This window comes from Hyposmocoma kahamanoa, unplaced genomic scaffold (assembly GCF_003589595.1).
Source record: "Hyposmocoma kahamanoa isolate Upper Pololo Valley unplaced genomic scaffold, ASM358959v1 93, whole genome shotgun sequence".
NCBI classification, from domain to species: Eukaryota; Metazoa; Arthropoda; class Insecta; order Lepidoptera; family Cosmopterigidae; genus Hyposmocoma; species Hyposmocoma kahamanoa.
The window spans coordinates 14,603,534-14,622,705 of record NW_020654810.1 but is presented as its reverse complement, the minus strand read 5'-3'; the positions used below and the strand labels follow the sequence as shown (position 1 = coordinate 14,622,705).

General features: G+C 33.3%; 2 protein-coding genes across 3 annotated transcripts; one reads left to right on the top strand and one right to left on the bottom strand.

Annotated features, from left to right (window-relative positions):
- Nucleotides 1-941: 941 nt before the first annotated feature.
- LOC113237126 (ribosomal protein S6 kinase beta-2) lies at nt 942-5,539 on the bottom strand. Of its 2 annotated transcripts, XM_026473417.1 has the most exons (10): nt 5,432-5,539; nt 5,023-5,057; nt 3,679-3,940; nt 3,188-3,321; nt 2,728-2,919; nt 2,513-2,603; nt 2,115-2,357; nt 1,913-2,020; nt 1,631-1,827; nt 942-991 (listed from the first exon to the last, which is right to left on the bottom strand). In XM_026473417.1, coding segments are annotated over exons 1-10 (1,362 nt in total). In that variant the 5' UTR covers nt 5,531-5,539; the 3' UTR covers nt 942-990. The 2 variants fall into 2 exon arrangements, with proteins under 2 accessions (XP_026329202.1, XP_026329203.1); XM_026473418.1 differs by lacking the exons at nt 5,023-5,057; nt 5,432-5,539 and adding an exon at nt 4,216-4,244.
- A 12,288-nt stretch (nt 5,540-17,827) lies between these two features.
- LOC113237513 (F-box only protein 7-like) lies at nt 17,828-18,929 on the top strand. The gene has a single exon (XM_026474014.1). The coding sequence runs from the start codon at nt 17,891-17,893 to the stop codon at nt 18,731-18,733; it is 843 nt and encodes a 280-aa protein (XP_026329799.1). The 5' UTR covers nt 17,828-17,890; the 3' UTR covers nt 18,734-18,929.
- The last annotated feature ends 243 nt before the right edge of the window (nt 18,930-19,172 follow it).

The following is a 19,172-nucleotide window of genomic DNA, read 5'->3' as shown; positions in this document are numbered from 1 at the left end:
TTTATTCGAATTTCGAACATTTTTTACTTCCGGCTGAAAATGCCTAGGGCGCACCACATAAAAGTGCACAAACATTCCCTCCATATATTATAGTTTTTGCAGGCCGTTAATCACTCTTTTATATTTTCCACATTCAGGTCATCTCATATTTGATTCTTTGCTTTGAAACCCATCCGCGTACAACGGTATAAATATCTTTTTTCCACCATATCGGGAAGTATGCGTTCTATTTCTATCAGCTTGTTGTAGCTTTATATTATAAAAAATAATAATAGTATTAAGTGTCCACTACACCAGTGTAGATCTTGAGGAGTGTCAAAGAGATGCTCGCGTCACATGCGCTAAAAAGATAATTTGGGGTCAAAATTATATTTGAAAACAAATCCACTCCTCCCGTGTAGAGGCTACCTACGACGTGACATTGGCGGAATTGTGAAAGACACAAAACAAGCCACTAATAAATAAAGAAGAAGAAGAAGATAATTTGGTGCATTCTTGTCTTACATGGAGCGAGAGCGCGCACCAGACGGATTGCATTTAATCAGTTCTGAGAATTCCAGGGATTTGTAGAAGGGAATGTCTACATTATTCTTTAGTTTAGCTAAATTAACTCCTTCAATTCCTATCACTGCTCACGAGTTAGTTATGACTTTAATGGGTATATTTTAGGTAAATTTTTTTCTCACAATTAGATCCAAAAATAATGAAAAACTCATTTACAAAATAAAAAATGACCTTTTATTTCAATTCATGAAGCATGGTAACAAGGTATATGTAAATTATTACTTTTGTCATACAGTTGGGGTTAGAACATTTTCATTATACATGATTATTTTCTACCAAAGATTAGACTAAATGGTAACTTGTATAAAATGTACATTATTAATAATAGTATAAAAAGTGCCATTATTTTATTGACTGTAATACATGGGCATCTTTTGCAGTTTTCATCCTTAGTACAAAATGGTCAACTACGTGAATTATTCTAGGCCTGAAAATAAAAATGTTCAGTCAATTTTATCTTCAGGGAAAACTAAAATAACAAAAGAATAATGTAACTATTGTATTCAATGTAAAAAGCTAAATAATTATGTAATACAGTTATAATGACGGACTGTCCGGAACGGCCACCCAAGGACGCTATACATAGAAATCAAAATTTAACTAGTGTTAAATAAAATAGCCCATAAATAAAAAAAAATTGTTAAATGCCATACAAATTAAATATGTCAAGTGTTCCATACCACATGACCCCTTAAACATTTAAAACATTGGATTTGTACTTATTATTTATAATTTCAGTGGACATAATTTAATATTGTTACATGAAAAATTTTGAACTTATTTCTAATTTCGGCTAGAGTTTGTTTATATGTATTTGCATTAATATGTATATATGTACAACGTGGTGCTCATAGCACTGGGAATTACCTAATTTGATACCAGACAGGTGGTATTGTCTGGCACATTATTATTATGGTATGGAGCACTTATTTACAGCATACACAGCAACTCATTCAGTTGAAATTTTACTAATAATGATAAGATCGCATACTTAATCGATTTTCATATAAACATTATTATTAAATTATTAACTACATACTACACAAATAAATTCTACAGTACTCACTATATGGGTAAACCTTGAACATCCATGAGGTCTTCTTGTTGAGCGTGTACATGCGCATGGGCGTGTGTGTGGGCGGTGGAGCCGGGCGCGGCGAAGGGTGCGTGGTGGTGAGGGCGCGGGCGCCGCGGGGAGCGCGCCGTGATTACTCGGGGCTTGTGGATCTCGTCCATTACTGATGGCGCCACGTACGTGAAACCCTAAATCGCATATTTACACATCAGACACAACTGTCTATTATCATATTTATGTATTTTGTTATTGAACTAAAATTTTTAACCCCACCTGGAACATCATGTTGGCACTTGCACTAAGAGTTGACTCATCAGGTGAATCAATTGGTGTTTGGAGTGTAAACCTCGTATCAAATTGCGAGACGTCGTCTTCACTTGACTGAAAACATTTTGATGATTAAACTCTTTATATGATTATTTCAGTTAATTTAAAAAATTTTAAAATTTTAAGTCACAGTGAGAGTTAACCATACCAATTTAGGTTTGATTGGGGGCTCCAGTCTCCTCGCAAAAACGTCATCCCAGTGCACGTGTTTGAAAAACGCGTGACCACGAACTGCAGCAGCCCCCGCGGCGCCGAGGCGCTGCGTCTCCGAACGTTTCATAAGGCGTCTTATCAAATCACGGGCATCTTGTGTCAGGTAGGCAGGTAACATTAATTTTCCCTTCAATATTTTTTCTATAGTCTTCGTACGATTGTCTCCTGTAAAAGGTGGCTAAAAAAACCAAATCTCATAACATTTACTTTTTCTTTGGCATTATTTGTAGTTAATACCTGATTGTTGCATGAACGTGATGGAACTGAAAGCCATGAACTAGGTGTATTATTATAGGATCCATAAAATATTTCAAGAAACAAAATAAACATTACCTGTCCAATCAGCATGTCATACATCAAGGCACCCAGACTCCACCAATCTACTGCTTTTCCGTGGCCACTTCGTGTAAGGATTTCAGGGGCCCTGAAAAAGAGACATTTATACATTATATTAAGTAGATGTAACATCAACATTAATTTTACAAGAATATTGCTTTAGAATAAAATGCAAACAAAATTACAGAATAGTCATTAGAAATAGAACATACATATACTCTATAGTACCGCAGAATGTGTGAGTAACAATACCCTCTTGTATGTGTTCTTTGCACAATCCAAAGTCTGTGAGTTTTACGTGACCCTGTGCATCCAGGAGAACATTTTCTGGCTTAAGGTCGCGGTAAATTATACCCAGACTGTGCAAATGCTCCAATGCTAAGATGATTTCTGATAAGTAAAAGCTGCAAGAAAAAAAAACATCAAAACTAGAGTTTAGTTGAAAAAAGACTGAAGTGTCAATGTGTAGGTACAATATTGGATGATCATCTTCAGCACTTGATTTATTACGCAATTTTGTTCAAGTAAAACTGAACCCCTATTATTAAAAATTCACTTAGCTTTTCTTACAAATAGCCGAAAATAAAATGTGATGGATTTGCTTTATTATTAAGAAATTAGGAATATAGAATACAAATTATTAAAAATATAGAATACAAATTTTGTACTAACCAAGCTGTGTCTTCAAGGAATATTCCTTCTCTCTCCAGGTGCATAAATAGTTCACCACCACTTAAATATTCTAATATTAAGTATAATTTACCACCAGTTTGAAAAGCATATACTAATTCTACTATGAATGGGTGCTGAAAATAAATAAACATGGTTTAATCATTGTTAAAAGCATAATTTACTTTTATTGCTCAAAATTATAGTAAGTTACAGGTATTATAAGCTGGCTACATTTTTTAAATTAAAAAGTGCTAGAAGTCAAACACTGATAACTATTATCTTATTATTTTTTGACCACAGAGAAGTAATCAACTTGTTATTGTATTTCCATTTACTTATAATGCAATAACAGTCATACATAATATGTATATTATTATATATTACTAACAGTTGAAGTTCACATATTACTTATAGGTATTATAACCAGAAGGTGTGGTGGAAGTGTTCAAGGGTTTGATTAAGGTTTAGGTTTAATTTTATTTACAATTTACCTTAACAGCTTCTAGAATATTTCTTTCTGCTTTCGTGTGTGCTGTGTCCTTTTGATTGCGTACAATAGAAGCTTTTTTCAATACTTTCATAGCAAAATGGGCGCCAGCATCTGGACCTGTTATCTTGCGTACTTGGAACACCTTTCCATATCCACCCTTCCCCAAAACTTTGCGTAATTCAAAATCTTGAGGACCGAGCCGCTTGCATTGTCCTGGATTTACATTTTCTTCATTTAGTGGGATTGTTTCAGATCCTTCAGTTCTAAAAAACAAGAGAGCATGAGATTAAGTAAAGCCTTAAAAGCAGATTTCATTTTAAACAAGTAATATTAGTATTGAAAAACATAATTTGGGGTTCAGAGTTGTTTGCTTTCATGTGTTATGTAGGCGGGGCAAAACCTGCAACAAATCTTTGTTGTCTTAGGTCATAACTGGTAAACACTTTAAGAATAAGCTGTCTGCCAAGCGTTTCGATACATTATACTGAAGAATGGGTGAAGACAGTTGTCACCTATGACCACAATCTTGACCTCTTACTTGTGTCTCACCATCCTGTATCTGGGTCTGGAGGCAGTTGGCATCCAAACTACATACAGCCCTGGTTGATGGCAGTAAGTTGGGAAAATTATTGTAAGTTAGTGTAAGGCTGCTCCCCGTGTCGCGAAAAATGCCTGAATGTACCACTTTGCTGATGGGCAACTCGAAAGTTCAATGACCATTCTTGGAGGAGCAGTTTCGCTTCACACTTGTGACTTGACATTTGCAACTGGATCTCTGCTAAACAGAATCCCTTCCAATTAACTACAATTTTAGGAGGTATCACATATCCACAGCAGTTCCTGATCTTGAAGAGTTCATTGTCAAAATTTAAGCAAAAAACTTTATAGCCTTTCCAATTTCATGGTGTGCTTTACACTGGTATTCTGCAAAGGCAAGTTCGATAATGTATGTAATACTACTTCTCTTTTGACATCCTTAAACTCCATAGAGAAATGTCCCAAGAAGGTCATTGGTAATGCTGTTTTGGCAGATACTAAACTACAGGGCTTTGAGTACTGGCACTTAAATTTCTGTTTATCAGTATTTTATCATTTTGAAAAGAGCATGGACGGCATTACATAACCAATTCCATCTTTCCCTTTCCATCTTCAGGCGACCTTATGTGGGTGTTTGTGGGTTCTTATGTTAAGACTGCCTACATGTATGAAGTAGTTTGCTTCTTCCTTTTTAATGTGGATAACGAAGGAGTCCAATTCTCTGCCCACAGAGTAGTTGAATTATTATTATAATTTGCATAATTTTTTTTATAACCTTAAGCATTTTCAAAAACTATAATTAACTTACTCAATGTTCACATGAAGTTCAGGGTCATAATCAACCTGAAAGATAACAAAAACATTACAAATAATATGCATATAACTAAAAATACCTATTACTGATAATAAACAATGCAATTGCAAAACAGCATTTACCATTAAAAAAATCATGATTAGTGTGTGGTATACAAATTTATGTTAATTAGTTAAGTATAACGCTGTAGCTCAGGTTATTCGCATATGTATAATTCAGTATTTTAAAGTAAATTCACGTAAACTAGTATTTAAACAGTAGCGTGCAAGGTAAATGCATGAAAATATTCAATCGTGATTACGACGTAAATGTTTATCCTTGATCATTCAATCAATCTAGAACATGACTTATAGGTTATATGGTGAATTTAGTATAATGTGCTGCTTTCCCATCACATAAATACCTCATCAACTTCAATAATATCGTCTTCATCTGAATCTCCAACGGTCACGGTATCGACATCTAAATCCAAATCAAAAACACCAGCCATATACGATGACATTATATGTGATATCACATCAGCAAGACGTGCACTTTATTCACAAGTAACATAAGTTCTAGAAAACTAAACGATGAAAGGAACAAGTTTATTAATATTTCGTAACAAAAATAACTTCTTCAATTGCCGTTTGTCATGAAGAAACTTAGTTTTGTCTCAGTGACTAAAATGAAAATTCACTATGTGAGTTAAAGAGATGAGAGCAAGCAAACGTGAAGCAAATTAGCAAGCAAACGACAATCGCGCTCGCTACACGAACAACACGAAAATGAGATAGAGATATTTCTCACAGACGGAGTTAAAGATACAAAAGAAAACCGATGGAGACTTTATGCTCGGATACACTGATACACATTGTTATATACGCGGTCAACATTACAGCTCATTTGAACATTATTTTGATAATACATGAAACTGCTGGACTTGCGCAGTTTGGGTTATGTTTTTCAGAAAAAGAAATATTTTACCTGTATTTATCTTAGAGGGCAGATAGTCTGTGCCTTCCGACTTCCATCGATCTTTTGTTGTTGTCCAATAACGCTTCTATATATATACTTATTAAAATAATATAAAAATTTTACTGCTGTGCTAATAATAATAATATTTATTCTTTATTTATACCATGTTTATTAACATCTCATAATTCCTCGCCTGATTCCTTTTTCACTTTTTCTCCAATTTTCAAATCCCGTTTCCAAATTACATTTGCATGTCGATATTGACTTATCAATGATTATGGTACAACACTAAAGAAGTCCGCTCTTTGTGGTGGACATTTTTGGTTTAGGTAGGGACGTTCATTCCGTAGATAGGGCAGCTGCTTTCCATTATTTTTTTCCATCATCTAAGGGTCGTATTCCAGAACTGTACTCAATGCTCAAGTCAAGACTTGAGTATGATTTCAAGCTGAGTTTTTATTCCAGAACATTACTCAAGCGTAGAATCTGTAATCGGAGTTCACCTGAGTAATGTCAGAGGAAGTGACAGCTTGCGTCTTAATTTTAGAACAATGCTCGAGATTCGTTTCAGTTTTACTGTTTCCTAAACGGTACTCAACTGTAAAATCTTATCTTGAGTGTTGTCAAAATCTGTATTTACTTGAGTGAGGTCTTGGTCCACTTGAGTAGGTACATAATAATCGGCGAAAAATTTACAAGATTACGATGAAACCATTTGAGAATTTTGATCTTTATCAAAATATATCAATGATGAATATCATACTCAATTGCTTCAGACGTTGAAAGACCTACAAGATCCGTACGACATGGAAGATTTGGTAAAACAATTAATTTAACCTATCATAGCAGATGAGTTACTTTGAATGTAAGTTTTATACTTAGGAAATGATAATCTTAACATATACTCCGGAATCATATTGTAATAAAATCACATACCTACAGTTCCCCATAAAAGAATTGTTAACTTTAATGGTCCAGTACATACAAACGTAAGCAAACCAGAATCTGTATTTCAGGTGTGATTCAGACAACCGTGGTTAACCAACCACGGTTGTCTGAATTCACTCATCTGCTATGATAGATTAAATTAATTTTTTTACCAAATCTTCCATGTCGTACGGATCTTGTAGGTCTTTCAATATCTGAAGCAATTGAGTATGACATTCATCATTGATATATTTTGATAAAGATCCACTTGAGACAAAATTTTACAGTTGAGTACCGTTTAGGAAACAGTAAAACTGAAACAAATCTCAAGCATTGTTCTAAAATTAAGACGCAAGCTGTCACTTCCTATGACATTACTCAGGTGAACTCCGATTACAGATTCTACGCTTGAGTAATGTTCTGGAATAAAAACTCAGCTTGAAATCAGACTCAAGTCCTGACTTGAGCATTGAGTAGAGTTCTGGAATACGACCCTTAGATGATGGAAAAAAATAATGGAAAGCAGCTGCCCTATCTACGGAATGAACGTCCCTACCTAAACCAAAAATGTCCACCACAAATGGCGGACTTCTTTAGTGTTGTACCATAATCATTGATAAGTCAATATCGACATGCAAATGTATGGCCTGAATGTTGAAACTGCTTTTTTTGTTATGTTTGTAATTTATATAGTTTACTGTAATCAATATATGATTAAAATGTTTAATGAAAGTAGATCAATATTCATTGACACATGGGAATATCCGAGATGATATATATCAGATTTTGAATTTATTATTTTGCATTTATAAATGCTCACATATTACGAAAAATAATATAAATCAGGAGATCTCTATGCATTTTCAATTTCAAGACTGATATTCAATTTTTAAAAGGTTTCCAAATAGTTTAAGCTCTTATGTATTTATGTATTAGTAGATAATTAATATCCGTGATTTTAATTTAGGTGAATGTCATACTTCCATTTAATTTTTGAATTATATCAAATTACTTATATAATTGCAATGACATTATCGAAAATCATAAAATCAGATATAATATTAATAATAGGTAAGTTTATTTGCCTAAAACATGGTATAACAGAACATGTAGCAAGAGATAGTGTCAGTATAAATATGTTATATTACATAATTATATATTAAACTAACACAACAATAAAAATATCACAATAAATTGTTACAAGTTACAAATTAAATTTGCCAAGAATTATTAAAATCAAAATAAAATTTTACATCTATTATTATTTAATCACTTACATAACTTCGTTATAAGCAAACATGAGTCTAATAACTTAATTTTGAGTGGTATTTTATTATACATATTAACACACATTTTTAAATTACTTTGTCTGTAATTTTTAAGTTACGATTGAATGTGACGATATTTTACCATCATGATATTCAATAATTTTTTTGTGTGATTGATTGTGACAAATTATCTTTGTGAAATTACTGCACTAGTTTCTTAAAGATCGAACAATCATAAAAAATTGCTACGATTTGATTGGATTCGAACCAACGTCTTCCAGTCAACTGTGAGAGACACTATGCCAACTAAGCCACGGAACGAACCAGCGGGCCTTACGAATTTTTCTCAAGTGCTTGTTGCAGATCTTTGTTTTTAGTTTTTAATTTTTTTTTGCCGTAGCGGCATCTGTCAGAAATCTATTTCTTCACTCATAAAAGTGAGGAAAATTCGTAAGGTCCGCGTGTTCGTTCCGTGCCTTAGTTCGCATAGCTTCTGGCACAGGTTGCTGCAAGACATTGGTTCGAATCCAGCCGGATCGTAGCAATTTTTTCTAAGTGTTCGATATTTGTGTTAATAATAACTTTTGCTGTGTATAGCAGTCATAGGAACATTGTCAAGTACAAGTCTATTCGGGTTTCTGTTGGCTCTAGTATACACTTTACTGGTTTTTCTAAACAAAATCAATTAATCAAAATTGTGAAAAACAAGTATCTCAAATAGGACATGCAAATCGGTTACTTGGTTAACCTAAAAAACCAACTAACTGTCCACTTTCGAACACGGTTTTCAGATAAGCAAAAACCTCATAGTGAATTGATTTAATAACAGAATATCGATAATATGTTTGCTTACAAGAACACCACTATCTAAAAATCATTGTTATCAATAATTTTCAAAATATACTAACAAACAGGCAATCTAAAATAACCAAAGCAAAATTCGGGAAGACTTATGAATAAAATACATAAATGAGTCTAATTACATGAGATATTTGGACTATTGTATGATTTATAGATAAAAAAAATAACACGTAATGTAACATTCGGTTGATTTCCGCCTTTTCTACTGCCGCACCCCTTAATGTCGCAGCGCCACATTTTAATCAATACTTAATTGTTCTCACTGTCAATATTTTTGTCCAAATTTATTTACAATTCATGCAAATAATTATCTAAAACATTTGGCAAAACATTGGTTTTGACATTTGATGTACTTCCCTTTGACAATCGGCTACGGATGTCAAAAGGTACTCCAAAAATGGTAAAATGAGGACCGTTGGCATTTTTTTTTCTTAATGAATGGTTTGTGAGACTACATAGCCTCAATTCTGCCAGCGTCCTTTTCTAGCTTCATAAACGTTATGGACGGTGTGTTAGAATTTTGTTCGGTGACTCAGAGGGAGAATCGAAGAGACTTTTGCACAAATTGAATTCTAGAACAAAGGAAACGGCACAAATTAGACAACACAAGTCGTTAGAAACATGTATATATGTTAAATATAGTGTTAGTGCATGAATAATATTTACAGTTTAATATGATTTACATGTATGAATTTAAAAAGAATATGATACATTTTTGGGTGAGAAGATAGGGCCCAAAGGCATTTAAAGGTAGTAGGACGAGGGATAGAGGGAGGGAGGATGTCATATAGGGAACACCGTAATTTAGGGCAGGGAAGAAATATATGGTCCACTTTGGTCAACTATGGTCCTTTGTCTAGACCGCATTCACACAATGAGTCCGTTGGCATTTAAGATGACGTTACGTATTTTCGATCCCGTGTTTGACATAAATCAATGTAGTGCCATCTCTTTCGGCTTACGACGGCATCGGCATGCTTGAAGATTTATTTAGTGTGAATTATACATTAAAATTGTATAGTGAGAGTAAGAGCAAGTTACAGTAAAACGAGATTTAAAATGATTGGACAACAGCGAAAAGACAGAGCTTATGGTAAAAAACAATTTTTATAATGGCTCTATCGTTTACGTTCAAGTATCTTCAATTCTTCAACTTTTGACATGTATCAATTAATTAATTTTTTTTCTTCTTTCCATAAAGGAAAAGGCAAAGGGTTTACACCATACAGCCAAGTCTTGGTACATTATTTTTGAGCCCATGTCTTCGTTTAATTGTTTCTGTAAATATGGCCGCCACAAAGAGGATAGGCAATTTGAGGCGGCGTGTTTGGATTGACTCGGGATTCCTTAGAACGGGCCGATACGTTTATTTTAGTTCGAGATTCGTATAATTTCGCGTTTTAATCTTCGATTAAGGCACAATAGCACTATCCTATTCCACTTTAAACTAGATTTCACAAAATAATTGAAAGTCAAAACAAAAACGACACTTTTCCCTCCAAAAGGTCCAGAGCGAATCTGACATGTATCAAATGTCAAATGTGAGAAATATGACGAATATTCGGGAAAATATTTATTTTTCTGATAAATACATAAGTCAATGGATAAATATGAATTTTTCGTAATGGAATTTTTTCCATGACCCAACTCTAGGCATGTCTTTGCGACACGCCGCTTATTTGAAGTACAGTGATAGTTGACAGCAGGATACCAAAGATTGTCTACAAACAAAATAGAGACAGCAATATTAAAAGTAATTAAGGAAACAAATGGAAATGCGTTCAAAATTTTTGGTCATTTTGTATGTCTTAAACAACATTTTATGTTTATTTTGATGTGTTTACAAGTAAACAATATTAATCGTATACCAAATTATGATTTGTAGTTAAAAACTGTATTTGATTTGTATTTATATGCGTATAAAGGCCTAAAAAAAATTACATACGTTGTAATTTGATAACCATTTTGGATATTAGTATTTAGATGTGGTTTTGAACGCATATACGGTCGTTGAGGGTGTAAACATGTACTAATACATTAAAAAGGTGTTTTATTACTTTTATACAGTTTAATACACAAAGATAGTAATAAAATATAAATACAAGTGATAGTATCCACAGAATGTGACATTACTTTTGTTTCTAGAGTGTATGACTAGTTAGAAACCTTTCAATGGCTAGTGACAGTGACAAAAGTTCAAGTTTTTACAACTTGGATGGTTCCTTGAGAAGTAATAAAAAGCAAGTCAACAGCGGAAATATCGGTAAGAGCTCTTTTTGGGTACTTTTTTAGCCTTTTCATCTTCAACATTAGGAAAGAAACAAGTGCTCATAACCTCACACTTTACAGTTCAATGTTCTTTATAACATAAGTATTTATACTATTGATAGGAAATACCTTTTTATGTGTAGTAATTTTGTTTCGCGCAAGTAAATTTTTTGTCTAATCTAAATGGCCGAAGTCTGTAGACCTTTATTTTGGTATAATGTTTACATTTGGCCAGTGTAATCTCACCTTGGAACCTTCAGCTCTATGAGATTGAAGACAAATGGTTTGTTCTGAGACCAATAATCTTTTGTGCTAGTCTCAAGTATAGAAAGAGAGTTTATTCACTAACTGCTACAACAACAACAGAGACAATTAGATGGTTTTAAAATCTAGGTAAAGAAAAGCACTTTAATAATTTTCCTTAATATAGAATTTTATGGTCTATGGTGTTATGTGTGTATACAGTTTATAGTTTTATAAATATATGCATTATTTTAGTATGATTTGCAATCAATATATTGATGATATTTAAATGTTATAAAATTCTATATAAAAATTTGAGCATTCTAAGTTTTTATTTTAATGCTGCGAGGGTACATAAGTCATATACTTGGTACTTACTTGGTACTTGCTGCAACGGGTTGGTATCCGCAACTCGATGACAAGGCACCTATTTTGCGTTCATAAGTCTATATATACAGACCTCAATAATAAAAATGCTTATTACTGATAATGATAAATTTATTCTTTTCTGTACTCTAAACAATTGTTTAAATTGTTTACAATTGTGTTTGTTGATAATGGTTATTCACTTTTCATTGTCAATATTTTTATTGACAATGAAAATATATTTTTATTGATTGAAAAATGGTCAGCAAGATAAAAGGCAATTTTTACAAAACTTTTTCTTTATGCTATTCAATCCGGTCTCTGGTGAGGATCAATAAGTCTCTACGGGACCAACTGAGGTAAGAGTGCCTTTTACCTTGATGACTGTACCATTTTTTCAAAATCTGTAAATGCCAACCAAAATATCTTCAAAATTCATGGATAGTCTTCTAGAACCGTTTTCCTGTAGCTACAACGATTAAGGTAGCTGACACAGACCACATAAATACTAGTAACAGACTGGTTAGTGGGCGGGGTCTGCGTTACCTAGCTTATGAACAGACATTCATATGAGTGTCGACAGCGGATCAGTTGTCGTCAAAATGTGATACATGATTATTTTGTGGAATAAATAGAAATATGCCGAATTGTGCCATTATATCATGTTGCATAAGAAGCCAAAGTTTAAGAAATAATCCAGGAGTGATTTCATTTCATCGGTAAGTACTAAAACTGTATTTTCTAATATTTTGAACAATACAATACTATGATATCGAAACAAAACTATTTTCTTGCAACCTGGTAATAACAATATACATTAGTTGCTAGCTATTGCCGCCGTCAAAAGAACAATTCGAATGACGCTCAATGAATTGCTTGCAGTAGCGTATTACACTTGGTACTGGGTCCGCGTGTTGTAATCAAATTATCCAAATTATCGATATGTAGAAACTCTGTATTTAGAAACCCGGTTTTGATTTAGTTCAACATTTTTTATATTATAGCGGTACCAATGTGTAAACATAAATTGTTTACAGGTATTTAAAAGCTAACAATTTTGATTACTTAAATGTTTAGTCCCAACACTCGCAATAGTTTTTTTAAATTTTCAATTTAGGTAAAATCGATATATTGATCGAAAAAAAGGAAATATAGATAGAATCAGTACAGTATCGATAATTTTACATTGCACGTAAGCTCGTGGAGTATCAAATGAAGACTTTATGAGATTGGAAATTTTCTTTCCCTTATCTACATGATTCCTATCTCCCTACTTACTTATTCATCCGTTTGAGTTCTAAGTTTTCTTACAGGCATAATTTACATTTGCAGTTTTGGTATTGATTTTTTTGCTTCCCGCCGGATCCTATTTAAGAAGAAATGGGCTGAAGCAACAGGCAGTAAAAGCTGGGTACCTACTAAATATAGCACCATTTGCTATAGGCATTTTATGACATCACATAAAAATTATATACATATGAATAACAACCGAAAAATTCATTAAGAAATAAATCATTTGGTTAATCACGTGGACATGATACTCAGAGTCGCCTTCACAAATTATAGACCACATCTAAATGTGAAAACATTTCTGAAGCATTGTCAGTTATTTTTCATCAAGTTTTCATGAAACAAATGACTCGCTTCTTCGCCTACGGAATCATAATCGAAATAATAAGTATCTTCATTTTCTTGATGCGCTCGTCGACGCTATAGGTGTAGTCACGTTCAGCCAAAGAGGTAATTGTTGAACAAATATATCATATTTGAGGGAGAATAAAGATTTTTAAGATGACTGTGTTGTAACATTTCAACCCTTCCAGTGATCAGATTTGAAATCTAGTAGGTTAATGAAAGTACGATGACAGCATAATAAATCATTAATAGGTACTGTAATTGTAGCATATAGCTACGCATACGCACACGCCTGGGTAGCTAATATCAATTAATATTGCGTGTAGTAAAACCTTATGAGTATTTGGTAACAAATCTGTGCGTGTAAAAGTTAGCTACGCTAGTTCTCGAAGAAATTGCTTTAGATGCCGTTTCCATACATACTCCGTGATTAACCTTAATTATAGCAAGTATAAAGCAATACCTAGCAATATTCCGCTAGTTATGAAGCGTAATGTCGATATCAATTAAATGTCATATCCCTATCTGTAGATTGTCAACTTTTTGCCTTTGTTCCAAGAAGTTTATGCTCATAGGATTCTTAGCTTTTATGTGACTAGTAATAATAAAACCTTATTAGATCCAAATAAGTTTAAATTTTTTTTACCAAAGTTTTTTTATTATTGTCTATTTTCGTTTGATAATTTTTAATCAATCAAAACTATGTTATCTTAGTACTAATGTTAGATTACGTTTTCAAATGTGTGCATGTGGCGACACCGGTTTTGATACAAATGTTGCTTTTTTCTTTCTTCCGTGGTAGCTGGCCTTGTTGCCCCGTCTCAAATTTACACCCTGTATATGTATGTATAGCTATCTTTGCTATAATGCGGATTGCGCGCCAATTTTCGGAAGTCATTAATCAGGCCTAAATAATTATCGGTTATTCGGCCTCGCTCCGGGCCGAATATTCGGTATCCGGCCTGAAGGCGAAATACTATTAGCTGCAACACTAATATAAACTCATAATACCAATTTTGAAGTGCAACTAGTGAATATGGGAAGTCATTTGTATTTTATAAAATACATGTATAAAATATGTGGATCTATAATGTATCTTTATTATACATACTTAAAGTTGAGTTGCGGACACCAGCCCGTTACACCAAGTACCAAGTATACATACTTACTACAAAGCATTAACAGTTTGATAGAGTATTATACATACATGTAAATGTACATATGGGACTTATGTGGAACAAGCTGACCTCACCTACTGACCTATTGTCTAAGGACACTAGAAATGATTAGTTAGCTGCTTAACCCTTTAACATGTTCATTGCCAATCACACAATATCGCACGTTGTGAGTTGTCACCAAGTGGGTGAACACACGTTATTGCATAGATTTCGCTATCAAGTTTCTAAGCGGAATTGTATAGCAGTCACCACACTAAATTCCAATTTTCAGCTTGGAAATGAAAGCCAAAGTCAAAGTATCATTTGTTCCATAGGTAAAATAAATGTACACTTGAAAACATCATATTTAAGCTACTGCTCTTTCACTTTGTTGACTTCCGTGAGAAGAATGAACATTTAATATTTTATGTATGTTAATAAATTATTTCATTTTTCATGCTTTTTCATACCTAGTACATGATTAAATTCATTAATCCATATGTATAATCAATAAATACCTAATCTAGTCTCTAGTAATAATAATAATGCACACACTCAACATAGCTCCGACATAGCACTAGGGAAACCCTGTGTTGCGGGTGCCATGGACATCTATGTGTATAGACATCCACAAATTGCACCCAAACTCACGAGATAAACAAATGTAGGCCATACAAATATTTCTGCTTGGTCTGGTTTTTTTGCGTGGCACTTTGGCAACCGTTCAGCCATGGAGGCAGTTATGGCAGAGTCATGAGGCTGGTGAGTCTAGTGTAGTTAATTATGCACCTCAATTATTAATTTACTTGGTAACAAATAACTTCTTTTTTTACTTTAGGTGGCAATTATTTTGAGACATGCATCAAGTTCTTTCTTGTTCCTAGTTGTTATGTTTAATCTCATTAGGTGTCATTAGCGAACAGTCCATAAGATACAATTTGGCGTGCCTTAAGAAACTGCTGTAGATTTGGACTGAAAATGCAGTAGCAAATTCAAACTGACTATTCCTGTAATTTTCATATATCGCACTTGACAACTAACGTAGTATTTTATCTGAAAAATTCCGTTATTTTATATTTTATCTCCGAATTGCGTTATATTAATAATTTTTCCCAAAATTTTGCTATATTTGTAGGTCACGATTTAATTTCAAAGTGTCAGGACAACACTGTTGCTTTGAAATTAAATAGGTAATATTAATGTAACTTAAGCAATTTTGAAATAATACTATGGTAGTCGTCATATGCGAATCTTGTAAATTGCAGTAGAGAATTTTAACTGATCTAACATATTTAACTTTTTAAAACATTTGATTATATTTTGACAGTTTTCATAGCCTAACCATTTGCTTTGTGGGCGCTGGATGCGGAGGTCCTGGGTTCGATTCCCGGTAGGACCAATTTCGGCAAAGAACTTCTAAATTGTTCTAGTCTTGGTGTTCTGGGAAGTGCCCAGAAGCCAATTGCTCAGATACTGATACTACAGGCAAAATCCTACTTTGAGACTAGGCAATTGGTGTGGTTGTCTGGCACGACATAATTATTATTATACCCTGCTGATCTATTTAATATATAGCCACCCAAACAAATTGTCATGTGTTAACAACACTTGCTTTGTGGTATAATCTTCCTCGGTTATTTTATTTATTATTATTATTTTTTATAATTTATTTTATTGTCCTACAAAAGTATTTATGGGTTGGTAACTTTATTATTATATATTAATATTTATATATACATTCTAATAATATATGTATTTATTATTATTATTTATATGTTCACTTTATTGATGAGTAGTGTATTTATTTAAAACGCTTTCATTCACCCTTTGCACCCCCCTTTCCAACTCTTAAATTTCTATACTAAGGTTGCCTGGAAGAAATTGCTACTTAGCAATAAGGGCGTCTGTTGTACATTGGCTTACTCTGTGATACTTACGTTACTGCTCTGTGTTGTCATTGTAATTTTAATGTGCAATAAAGAATATTTCATTCATTTATTCATTCACAAAATGTTGCAAAGATGTTGATTATTTTCTGTTTATCTGCGTCTCCTTGATAATAAATATGATGCTGATGTTCTTATAATATTCAATCAAGCATGGTGTGTTCCATGTGTTCGGATTAATGGCGCATTCAAATTAGCCGCTGTTAGACGCGGCTGCAGCGCGTGTTGGCCGCGCGACTGTCGCGCTGCTGAAATGCGACCAAATTTTTAGTGATGTTTTATCTTTTGACTCAGTTACGCGATGGATTCTGACGAAGAAACGTTACTTTTACTTATTTTGTCAAAACTGAAGAAAAAATGCAATGATACCAATAAATAATAGCATTAAGTCATTGTGATATTTCCATTAAATAGTAACAAAACTCGATTTACGAAAAATATTTGTAAATAGTTTTCGCCTTGTTTACGGGTTTTATGGGATTTTTATATTTGTTTAACACTATTCTTCACACTTATATTCAGAAACTATATATCTCAAAAGATATGTAGTTAGGGGGTCAGAGTTCTTGGGGCACACACTTCACGTATACTTATTAAAAATGACTGACCTGTTATGTTTTTTTAATTTGTAGTTTTAGTTTCAAAATTGTCAATAAATTTTAGACATAAATTTTGCCATGCTTTTTTTTTCCAGTCGATTAGAATAACTGGCGGAACTGATATTGCAGGGTGTTGTTTTACGTTCTCTATAAATTCTTTAACTCGGTTTTCGTCCATCAGTTAGTTTGAAAAATTAACTTGCACACCGCACTAACCGTGACTGCAGCGCTGCTGCAGTGCGGCTAACAGCGGCTAATTTGAACGCGCCCTAATTTTCTTGAGAAGGAAAATAAAACTTTCATCCTATTTCGCGTTTACGAAGTTAGCTAAGTTCATGAGTCATGCCTTACAAATAACTTTTGCTTTTTGTGTCAAAACTCAAACAAAACGTTTATAATTTCATTATCAGTATTAACTAATTAAATTAGTTTTAAAAGTAAAGTAACTGTATTATTTGCAACGTTTGACGTTTTTGAAGTTGCTTGTTTTACGAAACAAATTTTCAGATGTCTTCGTAAACAGCACACTAAACGTCATTTCCAGAATTACAAGGCTTTGTTGTATTGACTCCGATTTTTATTTTTCGAAGAATACAGTAAAATTGTTGTTTGGTGCTCAACATGGTTTTTTCAAGATGAATTTCTCTTTAGAAGATAGCACAACAGATATAGTACCACCAAAACTGGAGGAGATAGCCCGTGATGTTGTTAAAAACGCCAAGTGCTGCGAATCGGTTCAAAAAGACCTGCTATTTGTTTTGATCATTGTTATGATGATGGAAAATGGATTCTATCCCATCACAAACGAAGGCGATCCCGTCTGTGTAGACTCAAAATGTTTGGAGAATTGGAAAAATTCTAGTATCCTAAATGCTAGGTTCACGTTATTTGGTTTCAACGAAGTCGCTTTAAGTCTGATTATAAGCCCCCTAGGACCTACAGCATTAATCAATGTTGTGATTAATGATTTAAATTCCGAAACATATACTGTATGTGTACCTGTGAGCCGTTATGTTGTATCTCCTCATGCATCCACTATTCCAATGATATTTAGAGACCTGAAACATCTTTCTAATACATTCAAGAACAATATTTCAACACCTGTAAAGAGTAGAATTCTCAGCTTGTATGGCTACCCCAGTGCCAGTATAATAGGACTACCTGAAGAAGTATATTACAAATTTACTCAATTATTACCTGTGCATGATGTGGTAACAATGTCCCAGACATGTAGGAGACTTAAGTGCTTAAATGATAATCAAATTCTGTGGCGAGATTTGTACAGGAGAGACTTTAAAGAAGAACTACCCCCAGAGCAGTCTGAAAATAGTGACTGGAAGACATCCTACAAAGAGACATATGTTGCAAAACGTGATGCAAGCTTAAGAAGAACAGCGGGCACTCTACATGACTTCATGGACTATTCAGATTTGGTTGCTCATATTGACAATCCTTTATGGGATAATATGATAATATAGCAAATTTTTATTATGTAAATATTGAATTCTTCTTTGTTACAAAAACTTTTTCATTTAAATTGATGTTTTCTCACAAATGATGAATTCAAATAACATTTTATGGTACCTATATAATTCTTCAAATTTCTAATTCATTTTTATACAGTATTGGTTTAGTGGAATTATTTGAGCTATTAAGCTTGTGTAAATTAGGCAGTTAGTGAGAATAATTTGCATATTTTTAATTCCTTCAAAAGTAATCAGTGCCATGTATAATGCTTTGCAATGTTGTATAGTTCTATTTTTGTAAAAATTATAATTATAACCAATTAAAAGGTATCAATGTTGATCTTGAGACTTTCATTTTCCTTTTACCTTTGAAATTATTAAAATTGGCAGAATGTATCTCAAAATAATCCATTTTAATATAGGTGACAGTGGAGATAAAGCAAACCTGGGT

What these genes read in the sequence shown, in the direction of transcription:
- LOC113237513 (XM_026474014.1), top strand. Translation starts at nt 17,891, where the DNA reads ATGAATTTCTCTTTAGAAGATAGCACAACAGATATAGTACCACCAAAA.
- LOC113237126 (XM_026473417.1), bottom strand. Translation starts at nt 5,530, where the DNA reads ATGTCATCGTATATGGCTGGTGTTTTTGATTTGGATTTAGATGTCGAT. An exon ending in ATATTATTGAAGTTGATGAG is followed by an intron (nt 5,058 to 5,431) that starts GTATTTATGTGA and finishes GTTATCTTTCAG; the next exon opens with GTTGATTATGACCCTGAACT. An exon ending in TTCCTTGAAGACACAGCTTG is followed by an intron (nt 2,920 to 3,187) that starts GTTAGTACAAAA and finishes TTTTTCTTGCAG; the next exon opens with CTTTTACTTATCAGAAATCA.